At 41.8% G+C, this 14,875-nt stretch overlaps 1 protein-coding gene and 1 long non-coding RNA gene across 6 annotated transcripts in view; both read left to right on the forward strand.

Annotated features, from left to right (window-relative positions):
* Positions 1-2,806: 2,806 nt before the first annotated feature.
* Positions 2,807-9,901, forward strand: LOC148387935 (WW domain-containing adapter protein with coiled-coil-like). Its single transcript, XM_088396353.1, has 13 exons — positions 2,807-2,982; positions 3,361-3,394; positions 3,502-3,691; positions 4,044-4,135; positions 4,485-4,594; positions 5,471-5,565; positions 5,691-5,954; positions 6,980-7,096; positions 7,493-7,641; positions 7,775-7,866; positions 7,987-8,167; positions 8,600-8,727; positions 8,809-9,901. The coding sequence occupies exons 1-13, from the start codon at positions 2,942-2,944 to the stop codon at positions 8,876-8,878; spliced, it is 1,563 nt and encodes a 520-aa protein (XP_088252479.1). The 5' UTR covers positions 2,807-2,941; the 3' UTR covers positions 8,879-9,901.
* A 2,868-nt stretch (positions 9,902-12,769) lies between these two features.
* LOC148387936 (uncharacterized) overlaps positions 12,770-14,875 on the forward strand; it is a 60,841-nt gene continuing 58,735 nt past the window's right edge. For all 5 annotated transcript variants that reach the window (XR_015862592.1, XR_015862595.1, XR_015862597.1 and 2 more), the window contains exons 1-3: positions 12,770-12,913; positions 13,304-13,372; positions 14,751-14,852. This is a non-coding gene — a long non-coding RNA (uncharacterized LOC148387936). The remainder of the gene's footprint in view (positions 12,914-13,303; positions 13,373-14,750; positions 14,853-14,875) is intronic.

The following is a 14,875-nucleotide window of genomic DNA, read 5'->3' on the forward strand; positions in this document are numbered from 1 at the left end:
ATACATTTAATATCATTTAATATAGGCTAGGAATAAAAATTAAGCAATGCATCTTCTGATATATTACTGCCCCCTATTGTTTGTGTGGCATAGTTCAGCATTGAATACATTGTTAGAACACTCTTGGGTACTCACTTATTGTGAGATGTGTTCTGTCATAAATATTACTTTCTTTTTTTCTCTCCCAAATTTGCACAATAAAAATTATTTTATGGCCCAGAGTTAGTATATTAAGATTTGTAGTGTATTAGTGTATTAATTTCAGAACAAACTAATCAGTGATCGATTTAGTGTCGAGGATAGTTGCACTTAGTTCTGATTGACACTGTTATTATTTAAAACTACGTTTGATGTTGTGGTGCGGAAATGCTCTGCATTATATTGTAAACTGCCTTCATACATACGTACATCTGAGTTTAGTCATAGAGTTCAGTAAAGTTATATACACCATGGCAAACACACCGAAAATATTCAACATGGTAAATGTATACCTGTCTGACAATTTCAATCAAAACTGAGCAGTATTATTTTCCAAGAATCTGACTTTTAACCTGCATGGTATCTCGTTAAATAGTAGATGTGGCAAGGGATAGCCAGTGTGAAGGCCGTTGTAAAGTGAAGCAAAATACAGCAAAATCACACTTACCAGTCATGATGAGTGGAGGATGCGCATGCAGGTCACAGTTTTCCACACTTACTTGCACAGAGTGGTCGTAAAGTGTTTACTAGGCAGATTGTAAAACAGAGTCTCCTATTCAGTCAATATATGTCGGTGCTGACCTAAATCAAGCCAGCAGACAATCAATACACTAATTATGGGGTGTTGAACATAATAGCCTGCACTTGTTCATTTTATTATCATTATTATTAATATTGTTATAATTATATTAATTATTTTACATGCATGTTTTTGGAATGCGGGAGGTAGTCGGAGTTGGTTCAGGCCAATATCTTTTATTTTATCAATCGTCCCAATCCAGAAGTTATCTCAAGGCACATTGACCAGCTCAAGAACTGCAATGAAATGGAATTATGGAATTAGCAGTACTTATAGAAGTGGTAGTAATAATTGTACTTAGTAGTAGTTGCAATAATATGAAAGATGAACGTGGTGAAGAACATACCATGTTTACATCAACAATTAAAAAGGGCCGACGTGGGTGTGTCGCTGACGGCCGCCACAGACGCATCGTAGAACAAGCTTCCTTTTCAGCCACGTCACTTCAAAGTCAAAGTCAAAGTCAGCTTTATTGTCAATTTCTTCACATGCCAAAGACACACAAAGAAACCGAAATTTGGTTCCCCGCTATCCCACGGTGACAAGACATGGCACACAATAGACAATCAAGTAAACAACAGCGTGCTGAATAAATAATGAATAAATAACACAACAAATCAATAAGAGGAGCAAGTGAGCGTACAGCAGACATTCCAGAAAATAGCGCAAAAGTGCGGCACGCTACGCAGAAGGGGGTAGCCAGTTTAAGGTCCTAACAGCCTGGAGAATGAAGCTGTTGGCGAGTCTGGTGGTGCGGGAGCGCAGGCTCCTGTACCTCTTCCCAGAGGGCAGAAGGTCAAACAAAGAGTGAGCTGGGTGACTGACTCACATCACTCACAATCGGGGTTGCCTCGCGGGTGAGATGGGAGGTGTAAATGTCCTTCAGGGAGGGGAGCGAAGCACCAATCATCTGACCAGCCGTATTCACTATGCGCTGCAGGGCCTTCAAGTTCTGGTCAGCGCAGCTACCGCCCCAGACAGCGATACGACTGGAGAGGACGCTCTCAATGGTGCCACGGTAGAATGTAGACAGGACTGCCTGAGGAGCACATGCACGCCTGAGTTTCCGCAGGAAGTACAGGCGGCGCTGAACTTTCTTTGCCAGTGCCGACCAGGAGAGGTCCTCACTGATGCGCACCCCCAGGAACTTGGTGTATGTATGTATGTATGTATGTATGTATGTATGTATGTATGTATGTATGTATGTATGTATGTATGTATGTATGTATGTATGTATGTATGTATGTATGTATGTATGTATGTATGTATGTATGTATGTATGTATGTATGTATGTATGTATGTATGTATGTATGTATGTATGTATGTATGTATGTATGTATGTATTTATCTATTGTATGTATGTATGTATGTATGTATGTATGTATGTATGTATGTATGTATGTATGTATGTATGTATGTATGTATGTATGTATGTATGTATGTATGTATGTATGTATGTATGTATGTATGTATGTATGTATGTATGTATGTATGTATGTATGTATGTATGTATGTATGTATGTATGTATGTATGTATGTATGTATGTATGTATTTATCTATTGTATGTATGTATGTATGTATGTATGTATGTATGTATGTATGTATGTATGTATGTATGTATGTATGTATGTATGTATGTATGTATGTATGTATGTATGTATGTATGTATGTATGTATGTATGTATGTATGTATGTATGTATTTATCTATTTATTTATCTATTTATTTATCTATTTATCTATTTATTTATTTTCACAACCCCAACACGTATCACTGATGCACGATGGATCACTTGTGGCGTTTTAGCGTAATGCCATTTTTATTTTGAAAGAAAGAAAACGGAAGTTGGTGTAGCTCAACATTAGCGTGGAATTCCGCTTGGTTTCCTCCCCGTCACTGCTGCGTTGTGCTTCGCGACATCAACCGAGCCTAGCTTGCCGTGTCTAGATGCCAAGTGATGCTCATAGGGTGGTTTTAAGTCAACACCACCCGCTATGTCGCGCTGGTTGTCGGTGCGCTGCTTTTAGGTCTTTGTCCGGTTAAAGAAAGTGAATCCAGGAAGCTTTAGAAAGAGAACCGAGAGCAGATCAGACGGACAGGAGGCCACGGTTCTCCCCCATCTCGCTAACACACACATACACGCACACACCACTCCGGCCTTGATGGTGATGTATGCAAGGAAACCAACAAGAGTCAGTGATGGGTAAATTAAAAAGCAGTTGAATGTTGTGATGCTTTGGATACATCCCATTTGAGTTGATGCAGTCAATCGCTGACTGCATTGTTTTCTTTGAGCGGTTAGCCGCCAATGCTACATGCTAACAATTTGCAATCGCTTTAGAGTTGCGGCTGTTTCCTGTAGCTTTACCGCTAGCTAAACATCCAAAGAGCTACACTAGCTCAATTCTGACGCTTTCGGTCACACGTTAGGTGAAAATAAAACGATCACGATCAAACAATATGTAACCTCTAGTTACGCTCTTTTAGCTCGGAATTAGCTTCCATTCATGATTTATTTGGTAACGATTCCCTGTCGAAATAGCCAGTAGTGCTTTGATGACATTTTCCCCTGTCTACACAGGTGCACCGACAGAAGGGATTCCCAGTCCTATCAGGTATGATTTAAAGAGAAAATCCAAACCATTTACACAGCAGTCATATCGTTGGGCAAAGATAAAGCTTGTAGATATCAGAGTCCAACTCATGTGTTTCTACTTTTCAGACCCATAAATCTCAGCCAAAGAGCCAGACGACCGGTCTTTACCGTTACGACAAAGTGCGGGATGGCTCATCTGAGTCCACACCCCCTTATAAGATGCTGCGGCGCTCAGATGAAAGTCCTGTCAGCAAACATGGAGATGGCACGGGACACAGCAAAACAAAAATGGCCCACACACTTCGAGCTAAAAATGGTAAGACGGCGGGTGCCTGGGAGTCATGCGCAAGCTTTCAATATTTCTATATTTGTTAGCAATGCACCAAAACACTTTTTCAGAGAGTACAACATTTGAGTTCTCGCTGCTGGGCAGGGCTTTACATTAACTTTTGCACTGGTAGCAAACGTTGGTTGGCCCAGCACAGGATTTGACCATATTTGCAGATATAAATGACATGAATTTGTTTTCTCTCAAGATAGCTTTTTCTTTGTCAATGGTTATTTTTTCCTTTTTTTTTTTCAATTTACTCTTCTATGTAGAGTAGTTACAGTACTATGTACACTTCCTTTTTGCATTTGCTGTTACCTTATGAATGAGTTTGTTGCAGGGACCAGCGACTCGCCCCATGACAACTCCCAAAACAGCAGCTTCCAACATGGCGCAGACTCGCATTCGGCTCAGACCAAGCCTGCAGATCGAGTAAGATGATGTCCACATCAACCTAGTAACAATGGAAACTTGCAAACTCTGCCATAAGAGGATTACCCACCCATTCATTTGACGTTGTTTCATCATGTGAACGAACACAGGTCAAAAAAGGTGTCATTTGAGTCTAAAACGCTGAGTCATTAACAAACAAGCAGAACTTCATTTTTAGTAACTGTGTAGCTGCTTTTTACATGCAGTGGAAACAAATACAGCTAAATATTTAGAAACCTTTGAAAATTATTTCAGTGAATAACTAGTGGATTTATAAATTGTCACTCCATCACGGCAGAATGAAACAGTGGGAACACAACGTAATCATGAACTTTAAATGTTTGACCAGGACCCAGCAGATGACTGGACAGAACACATGAGCTCTTCTGGGAAAAAGTACTACTACAACTGTAGAACTGAGGTCTCCCAGTGGGAGAAGCCCAAGGACCTGTTGGAGAGGCAAGCTGTTTTCAATGAACTTCAAACACTGAATGCTACATGTTAAACCAATAACCTTATTCCCTGACAAGAGCAAAGGGTGCAGTTCTTGAACCGACCGACGGGTTTATATGTCTAGTCCCGGAACACATACAGTAGGGTAAAAAAAGGTTTTAGTCAGCTACCAATTGTGCAAGTTCTCCCACTTAGAAGATGTGAGATACCTGTAATTGTCATCATAGGTACACTTCAACTATGAGAGACAAAATGAAAAGAAAGAATCCGGAAAATCACATTGTCTGGTTTTTAAGGAATTTATTTGCAAATTATGACGGAAAGTAAGTATTTGGTCAATAACAAAAGTTCATATTAATACTTGAATCTTGAATCTTGTTATACACCCGTTGTTGCTCAATGACAAAGGTCGAACGTTTTCTGTAAGTCTTCACACACTGTTGCTGGTATTTTGGCCCACTCCTCCATGCAGAGCAGCCCCAAAACATCACTGCTCTAGAGGAGACCTGCATTGAGGAATGGGCCAAAATACCAGCAACAATGTGTGAAAAAACCTTGTGAAGACTTACAGAAAATATTTGACCTCCGCCATTGCCAACAAAGGCTATATAACAAAGTATTGATATGAACTTTTCTTCTTGACCAAATACTTATTTTCCACCATAATTTGCAAATAAATGATTTCCAAATCCAATGTGATTTTCTGCCATTTATTTTTTTATTTTGTCTCTCATAGTTGGAAGTGTACCTATGATGAAAATGACAGGCATCTCTCATCTTGTAAATGGGAGAACTTGCACAATTGGTGGCTGACTAAATATTTCTTTGCTGCCCCACTGTAGCGACTTACATGTAGTAAGGGCTGTTTTGCATCTCCTCCAGAGAACAACGGCAGAAAGACCCAGCCAAGTTGGCGGCAAACAGTTTCCCCAGAGACATGGACTACAGACAAGAGGCCTTGCAGGACAAAGCTACAAGTAAGACGCAAGCTGACTGAGAACATTTGCTTCTTGCGGTAACACTAACAACACATGTTCTTACAAATGTACAGGTCCCGAATCAGCACCTTAAAATGAAGCCCGTTTTGTTCTTGTCTTCACAGAGATCACTTCAGGGGATCAATCCAATGCACCCAATTCCGGCCCCATGTCTTCTTCCTCTCACACCCTGAACCCATCCTCCACCACAACAACCACACCCTCGTCCTCCTCCTCTTCCTCCTCTTTCGGGCAGTTAAGTCAAAGTGGCCAGTCGTCATCGCCTGCGCTGCTTCCGGACTCAGCCATGCTGCGCCAACTCCTGCCTGCACTTCAAGCTACTCTGCAGATGAACAACGGTGGGATGGACATGGCCAAGCTCAACGAGGGTGAGCATGAGAACTGGAATGTGCCTAGCATTCAGCGTTTTCATTAGTGGACGTCTTCTTTCTGCCTTTAGGCTCTTATTGAATCCAAATGATGTGTCTTTTTTCTTGGTTTCTTCCATAGTTGAGTGTGTTCTCATTCACTAACATGTAGTGCTTGCACTAACAACCTGCCTGTAAAAACTGAGAGGTGTTTGTTGACTAAAGGACAATCTGTGTTGGCATGTTAGCGACTTTCCCGAAACAACCAGTGAGTTTAAATCTGGCAACAAAAGTGACAAGCTGAGAGCAATTGTTTTCACATTGTAATTCTGTATGACAGCAAACAGCGTCACTTGCACGGAACATTTCCAAAGACAGCACACATAAGCAAAAGCATGTTGGAAAGTTTTGACCCGCAATATGTCCTTCTAAGCCACCATTTTTTTTTTTTTTTGCTGAGGTTGGAAGAAAGTGAACGAGATGGAATTTGGAGATTTGCACGAGTCTAACCCACACTGAATTTTGATGGACGCATTTGTCAGATAAATTAAATTTACAACGCACTTCTACACGGGCCATTAAATAATTGTTTTACACCAAATTGGTGTTTTAATGAATTCATTACACAGTTATGTGTTTAATTGCAAATCATTTCTGAAATATTAATGCATGGTATATTTATTTCACGTGGAACTTTGAGTTCTCTCCGACAACAGACTTAAAGACCGGCCGAGTCGAGCAGTGTAACGGCAGTTACAAGCAGTGTCATTTTTTAAGGATCCCCCCTCCTCTAGTTTAAGGACTATTATTGTATTGAATTTGACACATCCAGAGCAATACCGTAAAGCAAATCCTAAGAAGTAGAGGAAAAGCTTGTGTTATAAGTAAAGGGTTTTTTTTTCCCTGGAGATTTTATTTTAGGGTCATATTGCCTGGCCAGACGATAGTTGTGACACCAGATTTTATTTGGACTTTTTGTGTCACTCACCTGTATGTATGTATGTATGTGTCTGTGTGTGTTTGCGTTGCCCTTTTCCTCCTTCCAGTCTTGACAGCTGCTGTCACCCAAGCTTCCTTGCGGTCTGTGCTTCATAAGCTCCTCACTGCTGGACCCGCTTTCAACATCACTGCTCTGCTCTCAGCTGCTCAGCACGCCAACCAAGGTACGCCCTCCCTCCCTCCCTCCCTCCACGCTGTTCCTCGCCATCTGCCACTGCCAGACAAAAAACTCATTTCAAAAGTCGTACTGTCCTTTATGCCGTTAACGTTTTCCCAAAATCCTCCGTGTTGTCATTGACCTTCAGACGTACGTACACATTACAACTTGGTTTCAATATCAGTTTTCAAGGTGGCATTTGACATTTATTTTAAAATCCACAAATACGCTAGACTAGTGTTTGAGCCACCGTGCATATGACCTAGTTGAAAGATTTCAATTTATTTCAAAATGTACCTATCTGTGTGACATTTGGAAGCGTTTAATTTGAACACATTGCTTTTATACTGTTGTACGAATGGCAACTAGTAGATCCGTTGCCGTCCTTCTCTGACATCTTTAGCCCAGCACTCCAGTCAGTCCCCCGCATCTCTCACGTCAGACGCCTCGTCGCCACGACCTTACGTGTCACCACGGAATGGCACACCGCAGAGCAACCAGAAAAACCTTCTCAGTGTTCACCCGAGCAATGTTGCATCCTTGCAGACAAGGGTGAGAAACCCTTCTCATTCTTCCAAACCATTTCTTTTGGATACAAATACAAGCCTCATCCCCATTTGTTTGCCCGCATCGCCTGTGTGCGCCTTTCATTTTCACTCACCTGCAGTGCTTTTTGTCTTTGCAGGGCAATACATCTTCAGCGAAACAAGGCTCCGCCCCTCCGGGCCAGAATATGGAGAAGCGTCCTGAAGACCCCCGGACTCTCCAGCAAAGAAGGTAGTGAAAGGACGTGAAATCCAAGTAAAATGTGCTGAGCAATAAATCCACACTGTTCTTATTTCGGTTGTGGAATGTTGTGGAAGTTGGACTTCTTGCATGTTGTTTCGTCATCTGCAGCCAGGAGATTCTTTCCACGGGATCAATCGGGTCTGGTGCAACATCTCACGCCACTTCCAGCACCACCAGTCAAAGTCAATCTGACGTTCCCATGACCTTCACCCCCTCCCTGGCAGCTCATTTTGATGAGAATCTCATCAAACATATCCAAGGGTGGCCTTCAGAGAACACTGAAAAACAGGTACAGAAACAACATTGTCAGACCAAGCTTGTCAAACTTTTTTTCATCAGTCCCTGTCTACAACTGATGTGGGCTCTGGCAGGTCAACAAGTGTTTGCGGTTTTGGGGACGTTTCTCCAAAACGTGGAATGAGCTCTCCAGATGCTTCTAAAAGCTTTCATAACAAATAAATGAGGTTACTTTAATGTTGGATAGCTTTTGTTTTCCCCCAACAACAAATCACATTGAGGGTTCACCAGCTTTCGAGCAGTATCTATTTCACCCTTCTTTGTGGTACTGAAATATGAAAATCCCGTATTTTCATTTGCAATAATTAGATTTAACAAACTGTTCTGTGGTGGCTGTTCCATCGGCGTGCGATTGTCCCGGGCAAATGTCGGCGCGGTGATTATCATGCTGTTTCCCTGCAATAAACATTGTCTTTTGTGCCAGGCGGCCCGGCTGCGTGAGGACATCCACAACATGGGCAGCCTGTACATGTCGGAGCTGTGCACGGAGATGAAAAACCTTCGTTCCCTGGTCAGAGTCAGTGAAATTCAGGCCACACTGAGGGAACAAAGGTAAGTCTCCGTGAATTGCCACTGATGCTCCTCTTTCTTAGACTGACTGTGTGTGTGTGTGTCTCCTACACTTAACTGCAGAATCCTGTTTCTGAGGCAGCAGAGCAAAGAGCTGGACAAGCTGAAGAACCAGAACTCTTACATGGTGTGAACGAATGAAGCTTACAATGGCTATAAACAGCCGACCCGATGAGTGCAGCTCTTCTTATCTGTTTATTTCCCCCGTAAGAGCAACTGAGAGGCAGCAGCCTTCCAAGGGTGAGATTTACCATCCTCAACATGTCTGCCCCCAAACCCCCCCCCTAAATCTCCATGTGAGTCGCTCTCATTGAAAGGTGAAACAATGGCTCACCAAGCTGGACATAGAGGACCACAAGCTCTTTTCAGACAGCACCTTCTCGGATCACGTTTAGAATCCGAAGTTTATTTTCAGATGTGTTTACATGTCTCCTGGTCAGGAAAACAGGTTCGATTGTTTTTGTTTCCCTTTTGAAAAACAATAGCATTATTTGCGTCGGATGGATTCATGGTATTATTAACTGTCACATCCGCCTTCCAAGCCTCTCACACGGACTTTGGCTAAATATGGTGGTTAAATAGATCCAATAAGTCGTGCATCTGAAATGTATGCACTCATTGGCAGTGATGTTACCCCCAGCCCCCACCCACCCTTGGAAGTAATAAAAGAAGCTGATTCTCATGTCATGAGAGAAACCCAACATTTCTAGAATTCCAAGTGTTGAGATTCCAATTTATGGAAGAAATGTACTCTGTTCCAGTAACACCACTGCACTGCTAAGTGAGCTCCAGACTCCAGATGTTTGAAAGGCATTTTTGGGTGGGTGGGTGGTTGGTTTATGGGGGCGGTACGTTATTGGACCTATGACTGATTTTAGTATGAAGAGGTCAATTTAATCCGATTCCCTGATCAGTTATGCTTTATCATTTGTTCAATAACTGTCAAATTTTGTTTCCCCCTCATATCCAGATTGGGGAGGAATATTTCATTCCTTTTGTGCTGTGTAGCAAGTGAGTGTAAAATAGTTAAGTGACTGAGTTAACAGTCATGTAAATTATTGATGATTGCGTTTGTGCTTGTTTTACTGCAAAACCTAGTTGAAAATGTTTTTTTTTCTTCTTCATTATTAAATTTGAAATTGATTTTTCACTTTCAGTACTGCAGTGGCCATTGATCATTTACTTTAATATTCAAATTTGGCTCGCAAGGATTCCTTTATAACTGCATTCCTTTTTCTATTTTTATTTTTTAATTTTGCTTATCCAGTCTGCTAACAACCCAGTATCACATTGTACTGCATTTGTACACAACCAGAAACCAATTTATTTAGTTTCTCAGCTGTTGTTAAGTAGATTCCACCAGATTGTTGTGCACACTTTTTTTTTTTGATGGGGTGGGGTGGGCTGGGTTGGGGTGCTTGTACAAGTCAGTGCGTGGGGAGCAAGGGCTTTGTATTCGGTAAAATAAGAGATTAAAATATAATACCACACCTCCTCGTACAGTCCTTCTGTTCAATGTTATCATTTAGGTCCTGTGTGAGTGTGTTATGAGAGGATGGGACAGCAGTTTGTTCCTATGGGTTTAAACATGTTTGCGCTGCTCGGGTGTCACTCTTCAGATGGAGCCTTTTATGAGTTAGTTATCTGCTAAATGGAGAATGATAAATTAGCATCTGCCCACAAGGGGGTGAAATTGAGCCAGTTACTGAGCGTGCCCAACGTTCAAGGCTTAGCCCTATGATGAGATGATACCTTACTGCTGTTTTTGTCATTTATGGCACATAAGTAGATAGTTGGTCAAATGAAGAGAATTTTCACACAGGTGCAGAAAGGTTGGCAAGGGCTGCATGAAAGGTTGGCAAGGGCTGCATGAAAGTGCCCAGGAGTAGTGCTTCACCAATTTTTCATGTGGGAGGACATTAAGGCCTTTTTTAGTCAGCGCAGCGCACCGCAGCAGCTCATTCCTGCTTGCACGGTTCACAGTGGCCAAAACATAGACTTAACTTTTTTCATCCTTTAGGATTGCTGAAAGGCGACTTTTCCTTTTTTGTTGTTGTTGTTCTTTTTTTACACAACTGTAACGTGAGAGACTGTTGTTGAAAATGCAACCTTGATGTTATGTTCTCTTTCAGACAGCAACAAAGGCCGCTCCTCTGCTAAATCATCAATATGTTGAGATCATCTCATTTTGTTTGTCCTCACATCGGAGAGAGATGTGTGGTTAAGTCTCCTTTCCAACCGTCTTATTTTCTGTTTTCAGCTTCGTCGCTCACATAATAGAAAAACACAATTAAAAATCCAATCGAGTCCATTATGTGTTCTATAGTTCAGCCTGGAGCCCTTCACTTTAGGATTAGTCTCACAAAGACAATTAAAGGCTGTGCAGGAAAATTGCTTACGAGATGACTTCAAAAAGAGAAAAGACCTTTCTTCAAATGATTTGTTTTGGACTTGTAGTCAATGAGGCATTTTAAGGATCTAAACAAAGCAACCTGTGTAGATAAAGCAGTATTAAATTGTACTGAACTTCTTTTAATAACATTCTCGCAACACTAATGGATTCTATTTTGCCAGAAAACCAATTCAACCTGCAATTTACGAGTGTCACACTTGAGACGTCAATTTGAGCCTAACCCCAATTTTATGTACGATGATGACCAGAGCGTGATTGAACACGACAATTTTCAAACGTGCGCAGCCAACAATTGCGCTTTTTCGATTTCATACGATGCTCCTCTTCTCTCCGGGTCTGCCCTCAGTGCAGTCTGGCCGTTCCGATAACATCGCCGTGTCTCGTTTAGGGCCATGTTGACATGCCGGATTGATAACTAGATGCAGCCAAATCTCAGCGGGGTACAATTTTCAGAATCCGAATCCGCTTTATTGGCCATGTTTGTGCATGTCCGTTGCAGTCTGTGCTTGTCTTGTTAGGTGGCCGATCCAAACCAGACAGTGATGGAGGTGCAGAGGATAGCAGTGTGGATGATGGCAGTGTCGAAGGTCTTCAGCAGCTCCTGTGGCAGGTTGAACTTCCTGAGCTGTCTCAGAAAGTACAGCCTCTGCTGGGCCTTCTTCCGGACAGAGTCTATGTCATGTACGTATATATTTTCTCAGCCTTTCCAGGAGAACCAGGAAGCCGCGCTTGACAACTGACAACTTTCTAAAATGATGAAGACATCCGGTTCAGGTGGCCCCAAAACATCCACCCGCCTGCCTGAATCTTCTTGACTTTGCATATCAGACAGGTCAGTCTAGCATGAATACAACATTGCCTTTACACTTGCACAATCTAATGAGGGCCAACACAAGAACAATATCAACAATAAAGCATAAAAAAAAAAATTGGGCTCAATATTGATTGACAACCCGAGTCCACGTGGCTTTCCATTATATTGCAAGAGTGAGCTGCTGTGCCAAAGTCAGCAAGAATTTAAAAATCTGTCAGTGGCACAGTGGAAAAGATATTGCTGTGTTTGCCCATGAGGCAGTTGACAAACGCTGCACGTTGAAGCATTCCTTGGGCTCGATCACTGTCAGCTTTTCCAAGATCCAATATTTCTCCACACCAGGTGATTGATAAATCCCATCTTTGCTACATTCGATTCTCTGCTGCCGCCTTGGATCCCTCAGCGTGTGCACCTTTTACAGCACACGTCAAAGGTTATCTACTCTGCGCAGTGTTCGGATTCTTCTCCGGGGAATTTGCAACGTCTCACTACACCGAACCTCAATCAGATGTCCATCGCTCTGCCTTTGAGAGCTCCTGGACGCTCCCACTGTTGTAGTTTGCCTCAGAGGACAACCCGAACTCTGCTGATTACCTGTCAAATAATATTTATCACTGTCACAAGTTTATTTATGAGTTGCCATGTACCATGACCTTCCCCCATGCTTTCTGTAGCCCCCAACACACCCTCTTGGCCTCCGCAGTCGTCACGACAGCATCCGTTGAGTTGAGCTGCAGGCCGCACCCCTCTCTGGCTGAGCTGCCTCAGGTTAGGGTGTGTCTTCCTGGCTGGAGGCAGCTGATTAAGTGCACCAGGTGGAGATGTTGGAAAAATCAGTGTGGTTTGGAGGCACGACATTGAGGAGCAAGCAGTGTGTGTAACAAAGGGAAAAGCTGCATGTGAGGAAAAGAGACTGCAAAGACAGAAGAAGGAGCCAGCCGGTGAGCGTTTGGACATTTGCAGAAAAAGAATGTGATGAATAAGTTAAAAGGTGTTTGTGATTAATCATGGGAAAACCGTAAGATAGAATATTGTATTTTTAATATGATTCAGGTGAAATACAGTTAATAATGTGGTGCGTTTAAAAGGTATTTGAGCTAGAAGTCATGGATTTGTGTGCGTGTATTTACAGGGGGTTAAAACTGCTTTTGTTTGGGAAAAGTGCTTTAAAGCTGGCTTTGTGCATATAATGTATGTATTTCGGTTATTTGGGGTACTTTAAATATGGGTATTTTCTACTTGTATTGAAGTTGGTTTCTAATAGATAAAAAATGAAGTATTTGGGTATTTTGGGTTATATGTTGACCACCTACTTCTGGTTGTGTTTAAAGGTTTTTCACCTATGTGGTTTGGACAACTCTGAAAAAGAAAGAAAGAAAAGAAGTCCGACTCTTGTACATGTGAGTGAATTCCATTCGAATCTTCGAAGCTTGCAAGCCTCCTTATCAAGTGGGGCAACTGCACTTTAACCTCTCAAGAGTGAGGTCCACTTGACAGCGTCACTGCGTAATCCTCACAGTGACCGATGGATGACCTTACCCCCAGCCCACACCCACTACACCGAACCTAGCTATATGTCGTATGGAATTTAATTCAGTTGACTTTGGGAAACTATTGACAAATGGCGGAGCTTGCGGTGGTCATTGACTTTCATCGCTCCTCACATCGTTTTGACTGTCCCTGATACTTTAACTGGGACACAGCTCATTAAGCAGCCCCCCTAACTCGTATAGTGTCAAAATTACAGTCCCTACTGGAATTTTGATAGTTGCGTAATTTTTTATTCGATTTTTTTTTTACACCCGTTGTACACAAATTGAAAACAGCACTCAGTCTTATAAAACCTTGGAGAATTATCCATCATTACCGTTTCATTTATTTCTCTGTCGATTTTACTGTTCAGTAAAGGCTTGGAAAGGCAATTGTGTTCTGCTGTTCGGCTTTCTGTCACCCCAAAAGCAACAGGCATAAATCTCAAAATAAAACTAAAAAAGGTTTTTACTGCAATATTTAGTAAGACCAGCAATTTCCAACCAGTGACATGTGACAGGGACATTAGTGGGCCATTTCCAGTTTTGCTTAATTAGTCCAAAAATGATTTATGTTCTCCAAACAATGTATCTCATTATCTATAAGGGCCAGCCAGCAATGTTTAGCATCAGGTAGAACAATTTAATGCTATATGACAGAAGGCACACATTGAACCTGTGCAACCAATTTTTGTCACATGTGTTTGGCCAGACGTTGTAATACTACAAATGTACCACAGGGTAGTGCTGTTAATCAGTGTGTAACGTTTTTGAAGCGTCCCTGTTAATAATAGCTGCTATACCAAGTGGAAGTTATTAAAAATGAATCTGACATTACACATGCAGTTTTCGGCCCAATGTTTGCCCGAGAGACCTACTATGTCTCTAAGCTGGAGATAAATGTATCATTAGGAGAGGTGTGGGAATATAATTCTTGATAACATCATTTGTTAACCATGCTCATGAAATTTCACGCAGAAAAAGAAGAGAGTTTTACACTAGCTACTGTATATGAGACAAATTGGAATTATGAGCTAAAGTCTATTCAGGTGTTTGCCCATGTGCCAATGAAACCCATGTAAAAAAAAAAAGTTGTTTTGGTTTGTTTATCATTTCACATGCTTTGTTTGTTGCTGGCAAATTGTAAAATTGATATCATATAGTGTACATATTAAAACATGCATGCAGTACAACCAATGTGGAATGTAATAACGTCGTTGAATTCTTTTCTACCGTTGATCCTTTTCAGGGTTAGGGCTGAGCTGACGGGCAGGCAGGCAGGCAATCTTTGGATCATGGATCAATACGGCTTCATCCAACAGCTACTTGATTTATCCTCCTGCAGCCACAGGTTGTACCGGTTTCTTTTTATTT

The sequence above is a fragment of the Syngnathus floridae genome, chromosome 14 (assembly GCF_059516105.1).
Source record: "Syngnathus floridae isolate MCC-2025c chromosome 14, RoL_Sflo_1.0, whole genome shotgun sequence".
Lineage (NCBI taxonomy): Eukaryota > Metazoa > Chordata > Actinopteri > Syngnathiformes > Syngnathidae > Syngnathus > Syngnathus floridae.

What these genes read in the sequence shown, in the direction of transcription:
- LOC148387935 (XM_088396353.1), top strand. Translation starts at nt 2,942, where the DNA reads ATGGTGATGTATGCAAGGAAACCAACAAGAGTCAGTGATGG. An exon ending in GGGATTCCCAGTCCTATCAG is followed by an intron (nt 3,395 to 3,501) that starts GTATGATTTAAA and finishes TCTACTTTTCAG; the next exon opens with ACCCATAAATCTCAGCCAAA. An exon ending in GCCACACTGAGGGAACAAAG is followed by an intron (nt 8,728 to 8,808) that starts GTAAGTCTCCGT and finishes ACTTAACTGCAG; the next exon opens with AATCCTGTTTCTGAGGCAGC.